At 42.6% G+C, this 27,190-nt stretch overlaps 1 protein-coding gene across 1 annotated transcript in view; it reads left to right on the top strand.

Moving 5' to 3' along the window:
- The window catches only part of adamts17 (ADAM metallopeptidase with thrombospondin type 1 motif, 17), a 127,576-nt gene that overhangs the window by 48,267 nt on the left and 52,119 nt on the right, over positions 1-27,190 (top strand). Inside the window, exons 9-12 of the mRNA XM_031876981.1 lie at positions 2,529-2,630; positions 4,130-4,275; positions 8,487-8,656; positions 17,248-17,375. Coding sequence (XP_031732841.1) covers positions 2,529-2,630; positions 4,130-4,275; positions 8,487-8,656; positions 17,248-17,375 — 546 coding nt within the window. The remainder of the gene's footprint in view (positions 1-2,528; positions 2,631-4,129; positions 4,276-8,486; positions 8,657-17,247; positions 17,376-27,190) is intronic.

The following is a 27,190-nucleotide window of genomic DNA, read 5'->3' as shown; positions in this document are numbered from 1 at the left end:
TTACTTAGACTGCAAAGTCTACCTAGAGGACCTCGGGCCTCTCTTCTTACCTAGAGACATAGGGGTGAAATCTGATTGGATAAAAGCTCTACTTAAAACAAGCTGCACTGGAAGCAGAGCAACTGAGGAAGACAGTAGCTGTGCAATGAGAAAATAAGATAATGGGAAAAATAATTAGAATCCATGTAGTGTATTTATGAAAAAATATAAAATTATGCTGTGTCCGCATTCTCTGCAATAAGTCAGACACGTTCCTGGTGGGTGTTGGCCTCCGCCAGGGCTGCCCTTTGTCACCGGTCCTGTTCGTGATTTTCATGGACAGGATATCTAGGCGCAGCCTGGGGGCGGAGAACGTCAGTTTTGGGGGGTCTCGGGATCGCCTCTCTGCTATTTGCAGATGATGTGGTCCTGTTAGCCTTCTTGGATCGTGACCTCCAGCATTCACTGGGGCGGTTTGCAGCCGAGTGTGAAGCGGCGGGGATGAGAGTTAGCACCTCCAAATCTGAGGCCATGGTTCTCTGCCGGAAACCGGTGGATTGCTCCCTCCAGGTGGGGACGGAGTGCCTACCTCAAGCGAAGGAGTTTAAGTATCTCGGGGTCTTGTTCACGAGTGAGGTTAAGATGGAGCGGGAGATCGACAGGCGGATCGGTGCAGCTGCAGCAGTAAAGCAGGCGCTGCACCGGACCGTCTTGGTGAAGAGGGAGCTGAGCCGGAAGGCAAAGCTCTCAATTTACCACTCGGTCTACGTTCCTACCCTCACCTATGGTCACGAACTCTGGGTCGTGACCGAAAGGACAAGGTCGCGGCTACAAGCGGCCGAAATGAGTTTCTTCCGTAGGGTGGCCGGGCTCAGCCTTAGAGATAGGGTAAGGAGCTCGGTCATCAGGAGGGAACTTGGAGTTGAGTCGCTACTCCTTCGCGTCGAAAGGAGTCAGCTGAGGTGGTTCGGGCATCTAATTAGGATGCCTCCTGGACGCCTCCCACTGGAGGTTTTCCAGGCATGTCCAACTGGGAAGAGACCCCAGGGAAGACCCAGAACACGCTGGAGAGATTACATCTCCCAGCTGGCCTGGGAAAGTCTCGGGATCCCCCAGAATGAACTGGAACATGTTGCCGGTGAGAGGGAGGTCTGGGTCGGCCTGCTGCCACCGCGACCCGACCCCGGATAAGCGGAGGAAAATGGATGGATGGATGGATATCAAATTATAAAATAGCTATAACTTTGTGATTCTGTTTAGGCCAGCAGAGAAGGCTTAGCTGGCCCTGACGGCCCACCACTGCCGTACACAGACAAACTGAAAAAAGCTATCCGATGCAAGTATCAGAGCTCACTGGAGTTACCATGGTGACTGTCACTCTCTGCCTCCTCCAGTTACCTCAAATCGTCACTACCTGCACGTAAGGATTGTGCAAATTAGCAAAGTGTGGAAACAAAGTTAATGACAGCTCTCGCACAATAACTCCATATTATCATTTTCAGTATGAATCATAAGTGAATAAATAATTAAATTGTTTTCACATTTTAAACTTTCTTTTTTTAAATGATGAGCAGGTTGGTGGATACCACTGATTGTCATGATCATTTTGGAATCAATCAGCCTGATTGCTGTAAACATATACAGTAAATACTGCGGTGACACTTGTAGTGTGTGATGCTGCATGATGGATCATTTTGAACTGTTAGGACTGCGCCAATGGAAGAAATAGGACGGAACGAGTGTCCACAGACCACCTCATCCACAACCATTTCTTCCGTCTAAAGAAAGTCCTTTTCTTGGTCTTTCATATCAGTAAAGACCCACTGATCAGCAGCTCATTTCTATGCATCAACATTCATAAGGTGCTTTGCATTGACCATTTATGGTTGAATGTTGGGGTGTGGAGGGCGGGATGTGAGGCTGATTCAGGTGTGCACATTTACAGGTTGATTTGGAATATATAAAAGGAAATTGCTCAATGGCAGGCATTACGCAAGGTTTTATGAATCAGAATATGTTTTGGCGTACGTGCATTTACACAAACATTTAGTGTGGATCCTACGCATTGTTTTGTATGTAAGACCCCCAGAGCTTTCTTAAGAAAGTAAGCAGAGTAAAACAAGCTTTTATTTGAAAAAGACTTGTAGAAGAGATGGGTCTTTATTTTCCCTCATTTAAAGTGTAACTTCACCCCCAGTTCTGAAACTAAGTCCATCCACTGCATCATTTTTGAAAAATGCAAAAAAGGGGCTGATAGATGAAACCACGCCCACTTCCGTATGACAAAAGCCTCGATGTAGCATCGACAAATATACAATATGACACAATGTACTTTATTGTCCACAGAGGGAAAATTTCCCTGAACTGAAATGCTGCGAACATGATTTGACACATGAGATGTCGTCTTATCTTTATCGTTGCCTCCATAGTAGTAATAAAAAAGATATATAAAATAGTGTTATGATGCAAGACTACTCAATACAAAGCTGTGTGTGTGTGTGTGTGTGTGTGTGCGTGCGTGCGTGTGTGTCTGCGTGTGTGTCTCTCAGCACCTGATGTGCGCTGGCCTGTGGTGTTTAGTGGAGGGAGATGCAGCCTGCAAGACCAAACTGGATCCTCCTCTGGATGGAACAGAGTGTGGTGCAGATAAAGTAGGTCTCACCCACACACTGCTTCTATTTTTCTTTTCTTTTTTTCCTTTTTTTGGGGGAGGTGTTAACAAGTAGTAACAGCAATGAAAACAGGGGATGTGAGGGATTCTATTTTCACACACTGCTTCCATGAACAAATACTCTTCACCTCTCAATCAACAGCTTCTCTTAGAGCACGGGTGTCAAACTCATTTTCACTCCGGGCCACATCAGCATCATGGTTTCCCTCAAAGGGCCGGTTGTAACTGTAAGACTGTATAACTGTAACTACTCCTAACATATTGTTAAATAACTCTCTCTGCATTTGATTATTGTTTATTCAAGTGTAAAAATATTGTATATGCAGTTATATAAATGTAAAATGATATTTAAGCACATTTCTGTTATTATAACATAAATCATTTTAATTTAGGGTTAGGAAACCCACATTACTCTATCAAAGATCAAACTTTTAAAGAAAATAACAAAGACAAATATCATCAAACACAAGTTATTACATTGACTTTGTTCAAAGCTATTTTTGTCACCTCTGCATCATTAATGTCCCCGTCGTCGTCCCGCGCATGGCAGCTACATCCAAGAGCTCCTCACTGAGATCGGGTCTTACAAACATGGATAGATGCTCTGTGTCCGTGTTGTCTGTGCTTTCATCAACAGCTAATGAAGAAGACGAGTACCTGCTCGTCTCTTAGCTAGCTGTGTTGTTAGATTGCTGCTAGTTCCTGAACTCGATCTGCGATGGTGTTTCTTCACAAACTGACATTTGTAAAAGTCTGTATCTGATCGGAGCTCACCTGCTCACATACCTTTGGCATGCACTGGGCTGTAGCTTTTGTAAATATATTCTGCTGTGATTGCATTCTGCCTTTTAATTCTTGGACAATTTTATGTTTTTCTTGGAGGCTAAATTTAGCTCCGTGTTTGGTGTCAAAATGCCGACGTGAATTGTATTCCTTCTTCACCGACACGCATCATAACACAGAAGACAGACCCGTTTTTCTCCTTGAAGCACAGATATGTATTCGCTTTCCCATCTTAAATTACATTTTCTTCCCTCTGCATCAATTTTTCTCTTCGTGGACATTTTGGGATTATTTGTCAATCTTTTTCAACTCAATCACTTGTTGGAAAACCGCTTTATGGGCTGTTCCCTCTCCTGTCCACCTGTTGTGATAGTTTTAATGTCGGTACACAGACAACATGCTATCTCAGAATTTCAACTTTCTATCTCATAATTTCAACCATGGGGATACTTTTATTTCCAAGTCTAACTTTAAATTTCTTTTCCAAAATTAAAAAAAAAATGTAACTTTTTTTTTTTGGTGGCGGATTCGCGGGCCACATAAAATGACGTGGCGGGCCGGATTCGGCCCACGGGCCTTGAGTTTGACACCTGTGTCTTAGAGGATGCCTGTTGACTTCCCAAGATGCAGAATATGAGTGTCTACTTGTCTATTTAAAATCCTTTTAATCTCTGTGTGTGTCTCTGTGTGTGTCAGTGGTGCAGGGCAGGCAAGTGTGTGAGTAAGACTCCCATCCCTCAACATGTGGATGGAGACTGGAGTCCATGGAGCCAGTGGAGCATGTGCAGCAGGACCTGTGGTACTGGAGTCCATTTCAGACAGAGGAAATGTGACAACCCTCCGTATGTCACCTATAACTGTCTGTTTGTCTGTGTTTTTTGTGTGCTTTCAACATACCACATTGCCATACACATCCATCCATCCATTATCTTTCTGCTTATCTGGGGCCGGGGTTGCTGGGGCAGCAGTCTGGGCAACTCCCAACATTTTCCTGCTCCTGAGGCTCAGGAGCATTGTTTGTCTCGTCAGGAGAGATGAGACAAACAATGCCTCCAGTGTGTTCTGGGTCTACCCTTGGGCTTATAACCAGTTCTTGCCTGGAAAACCTTTAAATGAAGGCGTCGAGGAAGTCCTGATCAGATGTTGAACAACTTCAGCTGACCCAGCAGCGGCTCTACTCCGAGCTCCCTCCGGATGTCTGAGCTCCTCAGACTATCTATAAGGCTGAGCCCAGCCACCCTGCAAAGGAAGCTCTTCTCACTCGCTTTTATCCATAGTCTCATTCTTTTGGTAACTACCAAAACTCATGACCATAGATGGACTGGCAAATTAAAAGCCCTGCCTTCGAGGTCAGCTCCCTCTTTACCACAAAAGTCCGGTACAACGCCAGCATTACTGCTGACGCCAGACTGAGCTGCCTGTCTATCTCCCGCTTTATGTTATTCTCACTCATGAACAAGACCCGAGGTACTTGAACTCCCTCTCTTGGGGTAGTGGCATGAACATGCGGCAACATTTCCCTTTAAATGAATAAAACATTAAATTAAAGCTTGTAACAACACAGTATGTAATAACACCACATTATATAATGCCATGACAAAATATAATTCACGTCATTATATAATGGACCCCACATTTTTTAATACACCGCTTGAAAGCAATATGTAATGAATTTCAAAGCATTTAGTAATAAATTCGAACATATTGCAGTGGTTATTACTAAATCTAGGAGTTGCACTTTTTTCATGAAAATGCAACAATACATGCATTATGTAATAACTAACCATTCTACATTAAGAAATCATTATAACATTTAACAATGTTTATTGTATGCATTCCAGAATTAATCATAACGATCCAAAATTCATCCATTCATTCATTTTTAAACATATCTTTAAAGTATTTTGGTCCTACCTTATGTATTGACGATTAATAAGCATTGCCTTATATTCAATTCTGTGGCTGACAGGATGCCAGTGTAGAGAGTGTAGCTGTATTTTGAAGCTAAAGCTAAAGCTTCTTGATGCTCTTTTTGGAGAGCCCTGTCAAGACACCATTGCAGTTGTCAACCCTGTCAGAAATCAAAGCGTGAATGACTTTTTGACATAACACCCTAAGTTTGGCTATATTTGTAAGATGATAAAAAGCTTTTTTGTATTTTAGAACAGTCAACTATAACGAAATGCCGCAAATTATTACAAAATGCAGGTGTACTACATTTTGTGGAGTTTGAATGCAGTATTATTACATATGGCTCAAGAATAGATGATGTTGATGTGTTAACACCGGACATTTCTAACTTATATGATAGCACACACACAACAAGTGAAAAAAACGGGGTAGTTTCTTACCAATTTAATTTCTACATGTATCTATTAGGCCCCTACTGTGCTGAAATGCTATTCCACACAGGAGAAACAAAACATGCACAAAATAATGCAGCTAAATTTATTTTATTATTGATTTTGATGAGTGTGCGTTTGATGAATCCCATATAGGACAGAGAATTCACAGTCAGTGTCTGTACAGTACATTAAGATAAAAAGAAATACAGCAAATTCTAATATCTTGGCAGTAGGCGTAAATCCACAGAGCAGAATGGAGCTCCTCATCTGATTGTGGTCATATCACCTGCTGCTTGATGCTTGATAACCCATGGCGCTGAATAGTATGACTTAGAGCAGGGGTGTCAAACTCATTTTCACTCTGGGCCACATCAGCATCACGGTCGCCCTCAAAGGGCCGGTTGTAAATGTAAGACGGTGTAAATGTAACTACTCCTAACACATTGGTAAATAACTGTCTCTGCATTTGATACACAAAAATATTGTACATGCAGTTATATAAATGTAAAAATATATTTCAGCACATTTCTGTTATTATAACTTAAATCCTTTTAATTTAGGGTTAAGAAACCCACATTACTCTATCAAATATCAAACTATGAAAGAAAATAGCAGACAAATATCAAACAAGTTATTACAATAACTGTTCAAAGCTTAAAATCCTTTCAAGGGTGCATTTGCACAATCCCACGTGAAGTATTTTATCTGTTGTAAAGCCACATTTAAAGTAGTCTTCAATGTACTCTCAATCCATTTCCATGTCAAATGTGCAGTAACCAGCCAAAGAGCTGCTTCTGTGACTGTTGTGTTTAAGTATCTCATAATTTTGACTTTCTGCCTCATCATTTTGACTTTCTATCATAATTTTGACTTTCTATCTCATAATTTTGACTTTCTATCTCATAATTTTGACTTTCTATCTCATAATTATGACTTTCTATCTCATAATTTTGACTTTCTATCTCATCATTTTGACTTTCTATCATCATTTTGACTTTCTATCTCATCATTTTGACTTTCTGTCTCATAATTATGACTTTCTATCTCATAATTTTGACTTTCTATCTCATAATTATGACTTTCTATCTCATAATTTTGACTTTCTATCTCATACTTATGACTTTCTATCTCATAATTTTTACTTTCTATATCATAATTATGACTCTCTATCTCATAACTTCGACTTTCTATCTCATAATTTTGAATTTCTATCTCATAATTTTGACTTTCTATCTCATAATTTTGACTTTCTATCTCATAATTTTGACTTTCTATCATCATTTTGACTTTGTATCTCATAATTTTTAATTTCTATATCATCATTTTGACTTTCTATCTCATAATTATAACTTTCAATCTCATCCTTTTGACTTTCTATCTCATAATTATAACTTTCAATCTCATCCTTTTGACTTTCTAGCTCATAACTCCGACTTTCTATCTCATAATTTCGACTATGGGGATATTTTTATTATCAAGTCTAACTTTTACATTTTTTTAAACTTTTTTTTAACTTTTACATTTTTTTTTGCTGGCAGATTCGCGGGCCACATAAAATGACGTGGCGGGCCTTGAGTTTGATACCCCTGATTTAGAGACAGATTGTACTTTGAGCATACCCATACACTTTACCATACTGCATTTTACAGTCATGTGTGATTACCTTTAAATTGAACTTGACATATTTATTGGAGCACTTATGTCATATTAACGAAAACACTCATCAGCATCGGAGAAGGAAGTGTGGCAAATAGATCAATTTGTGGTGTGCAGACCTTGAGATGATCACTGTCCACAGCCGCCCACCCAGCAAGACCTGCTGGATCAAACGCCACTGAAAGCTGAGTCGAGATGATGAGAGCCACAATAGAAGCTAAGCTAACCCAGCTAGGACCTAAGACTATTCCAGCCACTGAAGATCTAACTGTTGAGCCCACATCTTTACAGAGACCTGGCTCCATCGTTGCATTGAGGATCAAACTGCACTAGACAGGAGGTGTGACGCAGGACTCCATCGGGACACTCAAACAGTCAAAGTTTTACTGATGTCAAATTTTTAATATTAAGATGCCACCATATGGTCTGCCCAGAGAATTGTTTTGTTGAAGCTGTTTACATTCCTCCTGATGAAAAATGTACTACAGGAATGCACTACTGTTTTTGTTTTGCTTTGTAATGTTTTTCTTGTGTAGCAAATGGCTGCAACTGCATTTCATTGTGGCAAGTCCAACGCATTTGTCCCTGCCACAGCAAGACTTTCCTCAACCTTACAGAACTGCCAGCTGAGTGCCAAGCTGCCAAGATGCATTCAAAACCCTTCAACTAAACTGCCTCGAAGCACCGCGATTTTTGGCGAAGCGCTATCTGCTGTCTTGTGTCACTGCTGTTTGTCACTGTGGTTTTTATAATACGTACTTATTCCACATTTTGAGCTTCCACATCCAGAGTGAATCCGGCATTTTTTGGGGCCAATAAACATCAGTTTTTCTTCTTTCTTAAGATATGTTACCTTACATCGCCAATAACAATCAAATTTGGAGTAGACTATCATTTTTAATTTTGTAATACCGTGACATAATACCGCCACCGCAAAAAACTGAAAAAATAATTGTACATTTTAGGTCATATCGTCCACCCCTACTTGATAGCCTCAATCTCCTTCAGTTCTAACTGTTCATACTATACTGTGTGTGTGTGTGTGTGTGCAGGCCTGGTCCTGGTGGGCGACACTGTCCGAAGGCCAATGTGGAGCACAAGGCCTGTGAACGTCCTCCATGTCCCAAGGAGGCAACGAGCTTCAGAGACCTGCAGTGTTTGTCCTACGACCGACACGCCAGCAAGAAGAAGGGCAGCTTGCTGACTGCTATTATTAATGATGGTGAGACACACATACATAGATACTCGCTTGGCATACTTTGGTAACACATTAAAAAACTACCCCCATTTGAGGATGCCACTCTCTCAGTGCTTACGAAGAAAGATACCACAATCAACACATATAAATGACACCCACATCATGAAAACCACTTCATATTTTTAGATGAAACATCCATGTGAAATTGTACCATTAGTTTAGGGACAAGTGTAATTTAAGCAACATTTTGGGTCACATGGCACACTCAAGTCTTATGAAACCTACTTTAGAGGATTTGAGAGACTGGTTTTACCCACATGAAAGACTTTTCATTATGTCTCCAAGTAAGAATAATCAATAAATGTATACAATCGATACTTGTCAAATATATTGACAAGTGCTCTTCTCATAAGCCCAATTGCTCATCAGCTAATTCCTCATCGACAGAATATCGAATGCTGGACGGATTGTAAAGCCTTCTGAGGAAAATGTGTGATATTGGGCTATACAAATAGAATTTAATTGAATAATAGGCAATATGGAGCATGGAAATGGATAGAAGAAGAAAAGAAAAAGAAAAAACTAAGCAAAGGCTCAAGTTGCTTTTGGTTCAAAGGTGTCCCGTTTGCATAGATCTGCGGTCCAGTGGGAGTCTGTTCCGAATTTAAAGAGGTACAGTCCCGACGGCCTATTCACCTCAAGTTTAGAGTTTGGAGTAAGAAATTAAATCAAAGTCTGAACTGAATCAGGGGCCAGCGTAATCATTTTTTGCTAGACCTGGTCAAAGGTCATGGTCTTGGGTTTCTGTTTAGTCGGTTTCCTGTTTTATTTTAAAATTGAATTTCCATTTGTGAGGTCTTGTTTTACTAACCACACCTGTGTTTCATCATTTAATTTGTTCCTTGGGTATTTAATCAGTGTGTTTCCTCTGTTTCATTGTCGGTTCGTCATCATTCCTTGTTTCCTGTGTACTTGCCTTGCTCCTGTTTCGAGTGATTCAGCTCTTCATTTGGATTCATTACTTGCCTGTTTTTGGACTCCCTGTTTTAAGTTCAGCTAAAGTTTTTTAGCATTAAAGCATTGAACACTGCCTGCTGCCTCATCTGTCTGTTGTGTGTTTGGGTCCAATCCTATGTATGTATGAACTGTCGCAATTGTTGATCTCAAGATGGCGCCATGCTGCCTCGGTGTGTTGGTGCTCAATGTTTTGTGTTGTTTTTGTTGTAATTACTGTTTTCTGCTGCGATACCCGGAGCTCTTTCACAAGAGATGAGCTCATAAACATCAGCAGAACAACTCCAGCGGACTTACTTTCAACTTAACTTCTGTGGAATTACTCGACATTCTAGTCAAAGGTGCTCTCACCTTAACGCATGCAGTGAAACACCGTCTGAGAGGGAAACGTTCTGGAGCGCTTGTGCGTCTCCGCACATGTGGATCTCGTACACCGCTGCCGGGCATATTTCTCTCCAATGTTTGCTCACTGTGCAACAAACTGGACGAACTTCAGCTACTGGTGGAGAAAGACAGACATTTCTTCATCCTCCGTTTTGTGTTTTACTGAGACCTGGCTCTGTGGAACATTAACAGACTCTGCGTTCCAGTTGGCTGGCTTCCAGCTGTTCAGACCGGATCGCGACATGGAGGTCTTCGGCAAATCAAAGGGTGGAGGAATCTGTTGCTATACCAACAGTGGCTGGTGCAACGATGTGACAGTGATTCTACAGCACTGTTCTCCTGATCTGGAATCTTTTATCATAAACTGTAAACTGTTCATTCATACTGGTCGGTGTTTACATGCCACCGCAGGGCAACATGCAGGAAGCACAGCGGACACTCGCTGAACAGATACTGCGTGTGGAGCGGACCAACCCGGACTCTTTAGTTATTGTCCTTCGTGACTTTAACAAAGGAAACCTCAGCCATGAACTCCCTAGATACTAGGGGTGCAACGGATCACAAACCTCACGGTTAGGTTCGGATCACGGTTCGTGAGTCACGGTTCGGATAATTTTTCGGATCAACAAAGAAAAGGGGAGGAGACAAATATAACTTTGCTTTCCATTTATTAATTAAAGAACTTCAAGAACATTTAAAGAAAATAACTTTTGGCTATAGTCTTACATAAAAACAAAAATATTGAAGATGTCCAATTTGGAACAAAATGAAATATATAAATAAAACATTCAAATATACTCAATTCTGTTAAGTTTAAGTGCAACATGAGGTATGTTGATACCCTCGTCCTTTAATCAATATTGAAAGAAAGAAACAGCCAGTGAGCTAGCTTCCACTGTTTAGACTGAACTGAACTGGTATGTCATTCAAATACACAATAATGTTTACCATTACTGTGACATCATTTTCAAAAAGATGAGAATATCTCCATTGTCTGGAGTGAGGGTAGACCTTTCTGTGGTGACTGGGATATTACTATTGGGCCTGTCTAGCTTCCACTCTACTGCTTCTGTCAGCACCTGCCCCAGGTGTGTGTCTGTGTGACTCTCACAGACACACACCTGCAGCAAACTCCACTCCGTCGTGGTGAAAGCGGTCACAGTCTTTTCCTTTTCATAGAGGCCTGGAACAAGCTTCACACTGAAGTGGGTGCGTGAGTGGATTTCGTAGAGTGTTCTCAAGCATTTTAACCAGATTTTGAAGTCCTTTGTTTTCCACACCGGAATGTCCCCAGTCGCTGACAGACGGGATGGTGTCTCTTCATATGTGTGGACATGCCGATGTATTGCCGTTGTCGTGTGTCTTTCTCTTTAAATAATGCCTACATACCGTAACGGTTTCGTCCACCACCCTTATCCGTCATTATAAGTTACAGGGAAGACAAAATTCGCCCAAACTTGCGACTTAAATGACGCCGGGGGCTTCTCAAGTTCCTCCGCTCGCCATGACTTCTGCCGTTAAATGCTTTTAACCTGCTCCGTTCACGTGAACACACTACTGCTTTATATCTGTTCACTGACACTCTGCATTGATATTCGGGGACTTGTTACTTGAAAAGGAACAGCACCAGCAGTAGAACTTTATTACACACTGTGATGATTAAACTGTAAAAAAAAAAAAAAAAAAAAAATACTCAATTGATCCGCGGTTCACGAGTGATCCGAACCGTGAGGGCTGATCCGAATGGATCACGGATCGATCCATGATCCGTTACACCACTACTAGATACAGACAGTATCTAGGGAGATTGAAAAATGCTCAACCAGAGAGGAGAACATTTTTGACCACTGTTACACCACAATCAGCGGGGCCTATCACGTCGTCCCTCGTGCTGCACTGGGACTCTCTGACCACGTCATGTTCCATCTGATTCCTGCATACAGGCAGAATTAAAGCTCTGTAAACCTGTGGTGAGGAAATTTAAGCAGTGGACCAGTGAAGCTATGGAGGATCTTCGGGTGTGTTTAGACTGTACAGACTGGGATGTTTTCAGGACTGCTGCCAACAGTCTGGATGAGTACACAGAGGCTGTGACGACACGAGTTATAATAACGACAAACCCTGGTTTACAGCAGAACTCAGACAGCTAAGGCTGCACAAATGATCAGGCATTTAGGAGTGGGGACAAGTATAAAGAGGCAAAATACAGGTTTAGTAAGGTGGTGAGAGATGCTAAACAACTGTACTCTGAGAAACTGCAACACCAGATCTCAGCAAGTGACTCTGCTTCTGTCTGGAGAGGTCTCAGACAGATCACCAACTATAAGCCTAGAACTCCCCACTCCATGAACAACCTATGCCTGGCAGACAAGCTGAACGAGTTCTACTGCAGATTTGAAAGACAAAGGGACAGTCCTGACCCCACCCCCCATGGCTCCATCAGCCAGCCCCAGGCCCCCCTCCCCCAGCTCAGCAGGGGCTCATGCCTCTGTATCACCCATCCCATCGTCCCCCCACCCCCCTCCCCACTGACGACTCTCTATAAAAAACAGAACCCCCCATAAAGCAGCCGGCCCGGACTCTGTCTCCCCTTCCATCCTGAAGCATTGTGCTGATCAGCTGTCTCCGGTGTTTACAGACATCTTCAACACCTCCCTGGAGACATGCCACATACCAGCCTGCTTCAAGGCCTCCACCATTATCCCTGTCCCCAAAAAAACTAGGATCACAGGACTTAACGACTACAGGCCAGTCACCCTGACCACTGTGGTCATGAAGTCTTTTGAACGCCTGGTCCTGTCCCACTTAAAAACCCTCACTGACCCACTCCTGGACCCCCTGCAGTTCGCCTACAGAGCTAACAGGTCTGTAGACGACGCAGTCAACATGGCCCTTCACTTCATCATCCAGCATCTGGACTCCCCAGGAACCTACACCAGGATCCTGTTTGTGGACTTCAGGTCTGCCTTCAACACCATCATCCCGTCTCTGCTGCATGAAAAGCTCTCTCAGCTGCACGTGCCCGACTCCACCTGCAGGTGGATCACAGACTTCCTGTCTGACAAGAAGCAGCACATAAAGCTGGGAAAGCACGTCTCAGCCTCCTGGAACATCAGCACCGGTTTCCCCCAAGACTGCGTTCTTTCCCCTCTTCTCTTCTCCCTGTACACCAACAGCTGCACCTCCAGTCACCAGTCTGTCAAGCTCCTGAAGTTTAAGGATGACACCACACTCATTGGACTCATCTCTGGTTGGGATGAGTCCACCTACAGGTGGGAGACCATCTGTTGACCTGGTGCAGTCTCAACAACTTGGAGCTCAACGCTCTAAAGACAGTGGAGATGGTTGTGGATTTCAGGAAGAACGTAGCCCCACCTGCCCCCATCACCCTGTGTGACTCCCCCGTTGATGCTGTGGAGTCCTTCCGTTTCCTCGGCTCCATCATAACCCAGGACCTCAAGTGGGAGCTTAACATCAGCTCCATCACCAAGAAGGCCCAGCAGAGGATGTACTTCCTGAGGCAGCTGAAGAAATTCAACCTGCCAAAGACAATGATGGTGCACTTCTACACAGCCATCATTGAGTCCATCCTCTGCTCCTCCATCACGGTCTGGTACGCTGCAGCTACAGCCAAGGACAAAGGCAGACTGCAGGGCATCATTCGCTCTGCTGGGAGAGTGATTGGCTGCAATCTGCCATCCCTCCAGGACTTGTTCGCTTCAAGGACCCTGAAGCGAGCAAGAAAGATTGTAGCTGACCCCTCTCACCCTGGACATAAACTGTTTTTGCCCCTTCCATCTGGCAGGAGGCTGCGGCCCATCAGGACCAAGACCTCACCACATTAACAGTTTCTTCCCATCGGCAGTCGGGCTCATCAACAAAGCCCGGGACCCCCACTGACTCTGACATCCCCAGGACAATTTCTTACCGGTCACTCCCCTGCACATCCCTTCTCTGTTTCTTTATTTAAACACACTTGTCACTTTACATCACACTTCATCATACTTGTTTATAATACTGTTATCTGTTTGTTGTGCACTTTATTTTACTTTATTTTATTTTATTTTATTTTATATTCTTTTATATTCTATTGTAAATTGTAATATGTTTCTATTTCTTGCACTGTGTTGATTGTTGCTGATTGTTGAATGTTGTGCACCACCCGCCATGACAAATTCCTTGTCTGTGCAACATACATTGGCAATAAATGATTTCTGATTCTGATTCTGACCAAAAAATGGACCCAGCTGAGCAACACTGTTCTTGAAAATGGTTTTGGAGTTCATTGCTGCTCAAATGCATCGGAATTCTCCACTCCTGAAAGAGATCGTGTTTCAGCATCAATATTTTAAGGAGAAGCCTTGGGTGAGTCACTTTGTTCTCCATCTGGATGTCATTCACGGGAGGCTGAACCGGTTCCCGTAAACCTCTAAATCTTCCATGTCTGCTCCTCTAGCCTGCTAGCCATCAGCCTTCACCCTGACTTGCCAGCAGCCAGCCTCCACTCTGCTCGATCCGCCTTGGGTTCGCCAGTCTACACAGGTGTCTTGAACTAGCTCAAACATGAAACACCTTACTGGGAACGTGCTGGCCTGGAAGGTCCTTGAAGCATCCAGCCAGCACTCCAGTTGCATAGTTTCCAGCATGCTAGCCACCTGTCTGATCCTGACCGTGGGGACTATGAACACTCCCCTTTCTGGGGTACTCTTCTAGCTGTCACACCGAGGTTTCTAGGAGTTGGAGTCCCAAGAAGGAATGGTAAATGGACTGTACCTGTATAGTGTTTTTCTAGTCTAGACCACTCAAAGCTTTCACACTACTTGTCATCATTCATACACCGTAGGCACAGCTATGGGAGCAATTTTGGGGTTAAGTGTCTTGCTCAAGGACACATCGACATGCGACTAGCGGAGCCGGGGATCAAACCGCCGATCCTCTGATTGAAGGACGACCCTGCTCTCCACTTAGCCATAGTCGCCCAGAAGAGTGGAAGACATAGATCCCCTAAGCTGCCCTGCGCTACAGAGACTGGGCTGTCCAGCAACCATGACTCTGTGCTACCTAGCAGCCCAGAGTCTCCAGTTCTACGATCGTCGCCCCGCCAGTCGCTGAACCGGTTCCTGAGTCGGGCGTCCCAGCCAGTCTGGTTCCATCTCTGTGGCCTGAGGTTCCCTGCGCCACTCTGCCCTTCCCCAGACCATCTGCTTGGGGTCTAACACCCCAGTCCGCCTGCCTGAGCTTGTTTCCCTGCCCCGTCCAGTCGCCAGGCCACTTACCATTTTATGTATATATGAAGTGGTGGCAGAGAAGGACAGCCTCCTGCAGTCCTCCCTTAGGGCGGGACCTCTTATCCAATGTGATCCTTTTTTTTTCATGCTAATCTTTTATAGGCCAAACCAAGTAAAATGTTGCTCCAGGGGAGGACATCCTCCCTAACCATTCAACAAACAGAAATTGGCAGTCAAGCAATAGATAAATACAGTAGCGTATTAGAAAATAAATTGTAACGCTTTAAACACAAAATCAATAAATTCTAATCAAGCTGTTTCAACAGAATTTACATTTTCTTTTTTCAGGAAACTTCCATGGCCAATTTTGCACCAAATTTGAATGGTACAAATGGTGTCAACCCAAAAGTTGAGCAAGAGAATGACCATCATAATGTTCTAAGCCCTTACACACTCTAAACTTTAAAACTTGTCAATCAGTCCAAGTTTGTCCGGGTTGGCTGATTTAGGGAAAATAAATTGTCTCCTACTGTAATAATTACAGTAATGATAATTAGTGAAAATTCTAGCATGGTATGCGCTTCCATTGGAATGCATAGCTAAATCAGTGGAGTACTCATTTAAGCTATGGAAAATGACTATCCCTCCTATAATGTCATCTTAAACCATGTATTTTGACGCTTACCTGAAGGTTATAGTACACCACAAGAAAGAGAAGGCGATCCAGATACAGAGTTAGAAAGAGTGACACAAAAGCTCCTACTCTGTGACAAATTAAATTACTAGCCATGAATACAAATGATTCAAACTTCTCTCTGTCTTTGCACTTTGTCACAAACAGACAACGTTTGTGACAAAGTACACCAGGGTGCCAGTGAGAAACTTGGAAGTAGGAAGTACTTGACCACTGTATTCACCTTATTTTTTTGCCTGAACTATAGGGCACTTCCGCATTGCATATTTTTGTGCTGTCTTACTTCCATTTGATGAGGCAGTGTGATTGCTTTGCTAAGCGTTGCCGGCTTCATCATCCTTTGATGAAATTCTTTTCATAAATATAATAATTTTCCAAGGAAGAAAGTAACTCTTTAGTTTACCAATATGTAATTAGCTTATCCAAATAATGCCATTTGGAAATTTACGCCGACATTTTGGGAGCAATAAGGAGCTCCTGGCTGTGTGAGACACCAGTTAGTGTACAAAAAGCACATGTAGCATGAACTATGTGCTAGTGTAGGTTTGACTATTCAGATGGTGAAATTTGAATGACGCACACAGAACTTAATTTACCGGTTTGTGATGGACAACCAGTAGGGACTGGGCCGAGAGGAGCAGCCATGCATAATACCTACCTTCAATTACTGTTGTGGCTCTTTTATCCACAGGTGTTTGTTTTTTTCAAAAGGGTCCTTTCATTTTGCTTGCCATCTATTTTGTTTCTCTAGCATTAAAGCCTGACCATTGACCAGCAGCAGACTATAAGGGATGGGTTCTAGTTTAGAGATACTGCATTGTATTGGCCCAGATATTCTTGATTGGAAGTTTATATGTCAAATTATATCGGCAGGATGGATTTTGGATAGGGGTACAACTAAAAACTATTGTTTGTTTGAGTGAACCATTATTTTACCTTGGATATGCACATGTCAACAGTGTTTTTGTATTTACTCTCACTGGCAGAAGGGGTTGACACAGGTCCACATTGCATTTTTAACCATGGCAGCACGCCGCTGGGAAAGAATGATAACGTGGGCTCTGCTGGACCCACGGCAGGACTAAAGTGCTGCTGCACTCTGCTCACCCGGAACGGGATGCTGCCAATACGATGTGAATATTATATATTGGTAACAAGCCCATGGGAGGACATCCTCCCTTGGGTTTATTACATATAAAATAGCATTGAATGGAAATGAGTCTTGTTTGTTTTTGTGCCTTACATGATTTTGTGTTGCTGTCTATGTGGGGCCGTGTGTGTGTGTGCATGAGCAGAGAAGCCGTGTGTGTTATTTTGCAGCCCTGTGGGTCGAGATGTCCCGGTCCTGATGGCTGACAGAGTGATGGATGGGACGCCCTGTGGACCATATGAGGCTGACCTGTGTGTTAACGGAAGGTGTCAGGTACATCCTCACACACGTGTGAATCCTTCAAATGTCATGAAATGGTACACACTGTAGTAACTCACGAGAGGGTTCCTGTTGAACAGTGAGAACTTTTATTTCATTCTGGCTAAATAAACATGTATCATTTTACATAGTGTAGCTGCAGAAAAAACAGGTTTTGGTGGATGGGTCCCTCATGTGACGCTCCAAAATTGAAACTATGTCAGAGGAGAGGCACCAGAGTAGTTTGACGCACCTCATAAAGCTTTTGGTGAATATTTGTCCGTTTAAAACAATAGGTGTACTTCAAAACGCGCGTGTCAGACACTTTTAGTGGGTTTGGGCCTTTAGACTTACACTAAGGTTTGTCCATCTGCAATGGACAGAGCAGACGAGCAATGACCAGGCCATTTCGATGTATGACGTTACAGCCATGGGAATTGCTCAGGTTCAACCAGGCACCCCTCTGTCTTGAAGCCGGACATATATTCACTTCAATCCCCTTCCCTTATCCGTCATCCAGTTTCATTCAGAGGATGAAAGCAAAGAGCAGGAGAGAAATCAGTCAGGGCAGCATGATCATACGTGTGGTAAAAACACAGTTAGGTTATTTAATCCCATCAAACCCTTCAAAATATCCTCCACTGACAGTCATCCTCCAATCGCTCAATATCCACTCTACTGAGTGGTTTACAGAATCTTGTTATTCATCAGCAACTCAGCAGTAAAGCCTGGAATGGATTCAGAGAATGAATGACTGACTGATTTCTTTTTACTTTATGTTTTTTCTTTGTTTTGGCGCTATAATAATAATAACAGATCTGAATTTAACTTTTTTCCATCAGTTGAACTGATCTTCCTTTTGTTTTGTCAAGATGATTTCTCTCACTCTTTATCCGACCACCCCTTACTCACCACGGTGTGAGCTAGAGTATGAAGAGCACTGTGGCTATTACCAGGAGTTGGAGATGATAAGGGAGGATAACATGCGGCTTTGCAAATCTCAGCTTGCCATCTTTTAACAGACTTTGAACAGGTTCACTCACTCTAAGAAGACATGAGAATGCTTGTGGAGACTGTAGACAGCCTCAAGAAAGCAAAGCCAGTCAGTCCCACTCTTATAAGGCCCCTAAACCAACAGTCTTTTCTAGGTGAGTGGCCCAACTACTTTCTGCCGCCTGTCCATGTCATGCCCTCAGCTGACTGATGAAGATAATGAGGAAGAGGAGTGGCCTGAACCACCACCACCCTGGCCTGAACCACCACCACCCTGGCCCGAGTCTGAAGAGTCGCAGAAGAACAATGTGGTCGACCTCCTAGACAAGGTGAAGCACGACTTCCAGGGAATCAGGTTCAACACAACGTCCAGTGCTGCAATCCAGAGCAGACCAGCTGCCAAGAGTGCTCTGCCTCTTTATAGGGATTTTTCCATTTCAGGTGGGCCTACCCCATACGGACACACGGTATGAGGAGCCTCTACATCAGGGGTCCCCAATAGGTGAACCGCGGTCCGGATCCGGACCCAGACGCCATTGTATCCGGACCCAGGACCTACAGATAATTGAGAATTATTCAATTTTGTCGGAGCGCTTCTATTTTAACCGGCGCAGCTTTTTCAGCCTTTACGGTACTTTTTCAGCGGTGCAAATCACATCACGTGATGCAGCTCAGCCAATCAAATATGGGTATTCTGACAAGTTTCCTGAATCGAGTGAGATACACACACGGGAGAGACGAGGAAAAAGAACGAAGACTAGGAGAATAATTACATGAGTCAGAGAAGTTATTCCACATGACGAGAGAAAAGTGGTCCGCGAGACCAGAGAGAGTCTTTAACCAAGAATGAACAGACTCTTTCAGGTTAGTTCTTCCCACGGACAGTTTAAAACCAGTAGGTCTCACATGTTCAGAGACCGTGACGATTATTAAAAGCGGTAATATGAAGCGCCACTACGAGACAAAGCACAACTCTTTTGAGCAAACGTACCCACTCACATCTGAAATGAAGACACAGAAAATAAACCTAAGAGCCCAATATGATCAGAATCCTAACTTATTATTTCACTGTCCAACAATGATGATGACAGAGAGGATAGAGCTGAAACAAGTGGTTTAATAACCACACAAAAAGTTCATGCACAAACATTTCTCTTGTTAGAAGATGAGAAAAATATAATATTGTGGCTTTTTCACTTCACCCTGAATGAACTGAATTTAAAGCTGCAGGACAATTCAGTGAAATTACATTTTTCTAAAATGAATTACTTTATTTTAAGATGCACATTCTTCAAAAGCTTTCTGTTATGTCAGTTGTTCTTTAATCCAGCCATTATTTTACTTGAAATGAGAACATTTATTTATGTATTCCTATGTATTATTTATAATCCATCCAGTTAAATTTGAGAATAATAATTGTTATAATATAATTGATGTGTACTTTCTTTATTTGATTTGACAGTTGTTGACTACACAGATACGTTGCTACTACTAGGCTACTTCAATATATATATATATATGCACTAAATAGCGCAAGTTATTGTAATGTTCCGGACCTTTACCCGAGGACATTTTCTCAATCTGGACCTTTTGGAATTTTAATTGAATACCCCTGCTCTACATCATCCTCCACAGTCTAGCTCCTACTACAAAGACTACATGCATGGATGTGGATTGAGTGCCATGCCACACCTCTACTTCGTAAGACGGTGACTTCCATGTCACTAGAAGCAGTTATACCCAGCCTTTGCAGTATAGAGGGCCAAGGATCCCGAGTAGACCACCGCTTACAACGCAGAGATATAGAAGCTAGTCCATTTAGGCTCAGTGCTAAAGCTATAGAATCCAGTGTGCTCACCCAAGATGGAGAATCGTGGTACATTCCGCACCACATGGTAGGCCACAATGGGAGGGACTGCATTGTATTTAACTGCTCATACCAGTTAAAGGGCCTGAACCTGATTGACTCCCTCCTGCCGAGAACAAAGTATTGTAACTCCGGATGTCGAGCTTCTGGGGACTCACATCCTCAGCAGTGGAGCCTCAAGTTCCAGATGCTGAAAAGTGTAACACCTGGAGGGAGCTTATCGAAGTTACTGCACTGGCATTTCACGGGCTGGCAGACCAGCACAACAGCCCCACGGCCGCACATAACCAGAAAGTGGAGATCCTCATCCTCCGAAGAGCCCAAAGGGAAAGCTTCCCAGATGAGCTGCGTCTCTTTAAGCCGAGATGCCTATTCCATAGAGTAGCCCCCCGATTTCCAGCTTTAGTGTTGACCATTGAATTGATCCCTGCCTCGTTGCGGGTGCGTTCGTTTTTTTTCTTAGAGCTTCTTAGACGGGCAGTTACTCTTTAACCTGGACCTCCAAGGCTTTCTTATGCACTTCCCTTGTTTTTTGAAAAAGGTTTATAATAAAATGACAGTAGACGTGCACCTATACTTTTTCTTTTACTATAATAACTACACCGGCTACAATTACTTGATACAACCTTTTTTATTTTGCGGTATGTTGACAAGGATGCCGTGAATCAACCATTTCTTGTTCAGAGCTACACACAAAGAGCGAGCCATTAGCCTTCTAACACTAGCTAAAACTGAGGCTGTGAACACTACGGCCTGCCCCTTGTATTTACTACATCCATGGTTGGCCCACATTAAACTATCTACCCAGCTGTAGCTATGATTTGGTCTTGTAGTTCCCATCCAAGCCTCAACTGAACAGACTTATGTTGAAAGTGCTCTATTGTAGTCTTAGCTCATGCTAGCTTGATGCACATTTAAAGTTTGACATTCTATTGGTTGGGGAATTTTGACAGGGTTGTTGCAGAAAAACAATGAGAGCAGATGTTTCACGAAAACATAGAATCAGCCTGAGTGGGATGAGAAGAGCTGACGCTGGAGCACAGGAAATATGTCCAAGCAATAATATACCTGAGTGCAAGCAGGGGCTATTTGAGTGTGAGGACAGAGTTTTGAGGGAGAAAATTACAAAATCTGAGGTGAAATCAATAAGTTATGCTCTCAAATTAAAAGAACAGGGTTACCATACCTGCAAACTTGTCACTTTTCGGTGAAATTCACCGTTTTGAATCAAAAATATGTCATCCACGTGAATTGTGTAGATTCGTAGAGGTTTTTTTTTGGGGGGGGGGGGGGGGGTCAACTGGCCAGCCAGCGTTTCTCAGATTGGAGTCAGACGAGGAGAAAAGGTGATGACGTGATCTTCGCAATAAAACATCTTTGATGTGTCGAGTCTTGGCCAATCAGCGTTAAGCTGTCTACATCGTCTTCATTTCCCTCCGTTAAAGTTATGTTATGTTCCGTTACCGTTCAGACTTGCTGGGTTAAGTTAACATCCACTGCATGCAAAACTTTATTGACTGTTAACGTTCGTCATTATCGCGATCCCCCCCGTGTTCCGGTTCAGTTCACACGGTCATTCATTAACGTTAAACCGGAACATATGGAGCTAAATCCAGGTCAAAAGTTTTGTTCATTTGAAAAAAAAATTTGAACCTGAAAGTTCAAGTTGTGGTCTTGAACATTGAAAAATACAGCAATGTATTCAAAATAAAAATAAGTGAATGAAAAGTTTTTTTGGGTTGAATATAATTTTGATTCAGTTCTGGAATTTTTTCAAATACATTTTTTTTTTCATTTTTCACTTTCATATATATTTTGATATTTGAGTTCTTATGTTTTTCAGTTTCAGATTTTATATTTTCAGATTCAAATCTTTTTTTCAGTTCAGATCGTTTTTTTTCAGTTCAGACTTTTGACCCTGATCTAACGTGGGGGGCGTGGTATCAACTGAGAGGGGCGTGTCATCATGCTGATAACTGCTGTGCTGGCAATTTGTTTATAATGCTGTTATTGCGAGATCCCAAGTTAATAATTTTGTTTCTTATCTCGAGACAATGCAATAATCAACTCATATCTGATTGCTATATATGTATTTGTATTTACCCTTTGTGAACACTTACGTTTGAAAACCAGACCAAGTCCCTGACAGTTGTCAAATCCATAGACTGTATATAGATACTTTTTATATGCAAACTTCTTTACCGTCTATGGTCAGCGCGATCTGGGCCCATTGAACGCATTTACCATGAGTGTCAGCTGATTGTACCACGGACATGCGAGTGACCGCAGTCATCTATGCATGCTGGCATTGTACTACTGATCTCTGCTAAACATAAGTAATAGGGGAAATAATCTTTTTTTCTCAAGATAAATACAAGTTGATTATCTCATAAGACCGAAATAACAAAGTTTGTTTTCTTGAGATAACAAAATAATTAACTTGTGATCTTGAGATAACAGCATTAAAAAATGATTTTCAACTTTCACATTCAGAGCAAACTCAGAAGATTAGACCTAACCAAAATGTAACTAAATAAACTACAATAAATACATCGCATGCTTAAAACACAAGCAAAGCATATTTGGCTGTAGACATTTGGTATACAGTGGCAGACTACCTAACCACAGTAACGGATAACAGCCTGAGAATGACATTGACAACGTACAGACTGAGGTAACATAGTCAGGTATTTTGTGCATTTCTCCATTTTCTGTGCCAAGTCACATTTGAAGTTTTTCATTTGTGAAAACATTTCAAGCAGAACACTGGTTCTGACTTTCATCTGAGAGGGAGAAGCTGTTGAAGGGTTGGATGATGGAGACTGTGTTGCACACAGAGAAGTTGGCAGATTCTGAGGTTACAGACGGAGGAGGAGGCGTGGATGTTTTTTCTAAGCCTGGCATGTAAGACTCAGGCATGCTATGAAACTACTGGCAAGAAGAGGAAGAGTCAAAAAAAAGAGGAAGCAGACAGGAAAAGGAGAGAGGAATATTTTAATAAAGCTATGAAAATAGACTGTCTGGCTGGAGGATTACCCTGAAAGTCTGACTGAGCTGGAGTGGGTTCTGATATTGCCCTCCAATTCAACAAACGGTGCACTATGCAAGCAAGCTTCCAAGCTTTGTCATCTACTCAAACCTTTCAGCAGTACTGCCCATATCTGTAATAATAATAGTTTTTCTTTTCCTTTATTTTCTGTTCACACCCTTCTGATGCCCTAGGAAATTCCTGTTGTTCAATCCTTATGTAAGGGTCCCAAGAGTATCAATTTAAGGACCATTAGTGTATTTGTAGGTACAGTGTCCTCTTTAAATATCTCACTCTAACTGGTTTGCTCTCCTCTTGAACTGCCTGACAGCCATTGTTGGATGTCTCAAAATGTCTTGCAATTCATAACTGTAAAATATTCGCGATCAACATGTTTAATTTGTTTTCTTACAATATCCACTCCAGGCCCCTTGAGCATGTTGAGCAGTTTATCACAGTCTCAAGAATTACAGGTCTGGACAGGGCCAAGTGGCCTAGGGGCTGAACAGGGGCGGATCAGGAAACCTCAGGCGGATGGTCTGGTGACAGGGCACACAGGTGGAGCCTCACACAAGGGCGACCAGATGACAGGGCCGATTGGTAGAGCTGGTCCAAAGCCCTCTGGAGGATAGCAGGAAGACAACCAGGCGGGCAGAGAACCTCTGGGAATGACCAGGAGGATGATGTTATAGGCAGGACTGCTCTGGTGGATGGCCATTAGGTTGGCAATGGAGATGGAACCCCAATGGTTGACGTCCACAGGGACGGGACCCTGTAAAAACATGACCACAGAGAGCTGAGATGGAGACTGGCGACAGCATGACTGCTGTCCAGGTACACAAGCCGGATGAAAAAGGGAAACAGAAGACTGGGACTGGTAACTGCTGCAACACAGGAACTGGTAACTGCTGCAGCAAGGAACAACTGATTGCTCCAGCTCAAGAACTGGGGACTACTGCAGCTGGGTAACTGGTGATTGCTGGGGTATAGGAGCAATGCACGGTGCTGGTCGGGCCGCTGACTTGGAACCTGGAACCAGTGTCGGGCTGGCCGTGGCAGGGACCCCGTGGCTGGGACTCTGGTCTCAGGTATTGACAAGACATTAGCTTGGACCCCCAACTCAAGGTCCAGTTCAAGTTCCGGTTATGAATCGAAATGGGTTTTGATCATGGTGTTTCAGGTTGCTGGGCAGCTGAGACTTTGGGTTGCTAGCCAGCAAAGTCCCAGGATTTTCAAGACTCACGCTTCCTACTAGGGGCTCCAACCCCAAGATACCTTGGGGAAATAGCCAACCAGGTACCCAGGAAAGAGGACTGCTTAAAGTCAACGGAGGCAGGATCAGAAAATGGAATGGAAAAATTACGACTACTAATAACAAAGTTAGCGATGTGCATTAATGGGACATGAATTCATATAGAAGGAGAAAGAGAAGACGAGAGAGGAGCTCAGTGTATCAAAGGAGTCAGCAGTCTAGGCCTGTAGCAGCATATCTAGGGGCTGGTCCAACGCAAACCTGAGCCAGCCCTAACTATAAACGTTATCAAAAAGGAAAATCTTGAGCATACTCTTATATGTGGTGAGTGTGTCTGCCCCCCGGACTGAAACTGGAAGCTGGTTCCACAGAAGAGGAGCTTGATAACTGAAGGCCCTGGCTCCCATCCTACTTTTTAAGACTCTAGGAACCACAAGTAACCCTGAATTCAGGGAGCGCAGCTCTCTTGTGGGGTAAGATGGTACTATAAGCTCATTAAGATATGATGGTGCCTGACCAATTAGGGCTTTGTAGGTAAGTAGAAGGATTTTAAATTTGATTTGTGATTTTACAGGGAGCCAGTGGAGAGAATCTAATACAGGAGTAATATGATCTCTCATCTTAGTTTTTGTTGCAGCATTCTGGATCAACTGGAGAGATTTAAGAGATTTATTAGAGCAGCCTGATAATAAGGAATTGCAGTAATCTAGTCTAGAAGTAACAAATGTGTGAACACATTTTTCTGCATCGCTTTGAGACAGGATTTGCCTGATTTTTGCAATGTTACGTAGATTAAAAAAGGCAGTCCTTGAGATTTGTTTTGTGTGGGAGTTAAAGGACATATCGTACTCAAAGATAACTCCGAGATTCTTTACGGTGTTGCTGGATACCAGCGCAATGCCATCTTGAGAAACTATATCATTAGATAATTGATTTCGGAGGTGTTCTGGGCCTAGTAGAATAACTTTTGTTGTTTTGTTTTGTCTGAGTTTAACGTCAGGAAGTTGCAGGTCATCCAGGTTTTTATGTCCTCAAGACATGCTTGAAGTTTAGCGAACTGGTTGGTTTTGTCTGGCTTGATCGATAGATATAATTGGGTATCATCTGCATAACAATGAAAGACTGTTTTCTGATAATATTGTCTAAAAGAAGCATGCATAAGGTGAATAAAATTGGTCCAGGCACAGAAGCTTCTGGAACTCTTTGACTAACTTTGGTATGCATGGAGGTTTCATCGTTTACATATACAAACTGAGATCGATCTAATAAATAGTACTTAAACCAGCTTAGTGCATTTCCTTTAATGCCAATCAAATGTTCTAGTCTCTGTAACAGGATGTAATGGTTAATGGTGTCGAACGCAGCAGGTCTAACAAGACCAGAACAGAGACAAGTCCTTTGTCTGATGCAATTAGAAGGTCATTCGTTATTTTCACCAGCGCCGTCTCTGTGCTATGATGCACTCTGAATCCTGACCGTTTGGAACAAGTCCAGTGGAGTCAGCTTTTTTGTTGGGGAATCACGTAAAGTAGGCGCCCGCTACGGCTAAACCATTCGACCAAATATAAAGCTTTTAATCACAAAGGTCTTGAGATTGTACTGACCAAATTTGAGGATCAGAAAAAATTACCTAGGAGGAGTTCGTTAAAGTATAGCGACTACAAATGGGCAAAAATCTATCAAAAAATGACACAAAAATCAAAATGGCGGACTTCCTGTATGGTTTTAGAGCATGGTCACAAGAGGCTTTTTTTTCATGTGTGTCCATGTGATACATATGCCTTCCAAATTTGATACATGTAGGTAAAGCATAGCGCTGGGGCTGCTCTTTTGTAATATTGTAGGGGGCGCTATGGAGGCAATTTAAAATGGCCAAGACAAAAAGTAATATAAAGTATGTCTGCCCATTACCTGTGACCCATTTGCAAAGTTCCATGAGTTTATGAGCATCCCAAGCCATTGAACCATCAGCTTACTTTTTCACTGCGAATGATGCATTGCCACGGCAACAGCGTTCAACAAAATAATATTCATGATGAAACATTTTCAATGTGTTAAGGCTATTCTTACCAAATTTAAGTCATCAGGTCAACATTTTATACTTTTAGTTACTCGAGTAAATGAAAGTATAAAATGTGACATTTACTTTTGCCAGTAGGTGGAGCTATGACTATGTAAATAGTTTTGCATTGAAATGTGCTTAGGCTTGAAGTAGCATCATGCATAAGACATTTTGTGCAGATTGGATGATGTACCTTGGAGTTACAATTTCCTTTTTCATGCCGAATAGCGCAAAATGGCCACCCCTCCACGTCAAGGTTCTTCCATGAAAACGCATAAATTTAATAAATTTTCATCACAAAGGTCTGAAAAGCATCCTGACCAAATTTGAGGTTGATCCCAATAATTCTGTAGGAGGAGTTCGTTAAAGTACAAAGGCTGAAAACTGCGAAAAGTGACAAAAAAGCACAACATGGCGGGTGTACTGTAGTGCCCCCTAGTGGTTGAATTAAATGAAAATGTCAGGGTATGTTACAGAATGCGATGTGCACATATGCTGCAAATTTGGTGATTTTAGGACAAACGGTTGAGAAGTTATGTGTATTGATATATAAGACACACCTCTAAGGTGTTTATTGGTACATATCTTGTAAGACGTAAAAGTAATTTCAATAACTCATAGCACCACC

This window comes from Anarrhichthys ocellatus, unplaced genomic scaffold, assembly GCF_004355925.1.
Source record: "Anarrhichthys ocellatus isolate YVR2014 unplaced genomic scaffold, GSC_Weel_1.0 scaffold121, whole genome shotgun sequence".
Taxonomy (NCBI): Eukaryota; Metazoa; Chordata; class Actinopteri; order Perciformes; family Anarhichadidae; genus Anarrhichthys; species Anarrhichthys ocellatus.
The sequence above is the reverse complement of the archived record's forward strand: the minus strand, read 5'-3'. Positions and strand labels throughout refer to the sequence as shown.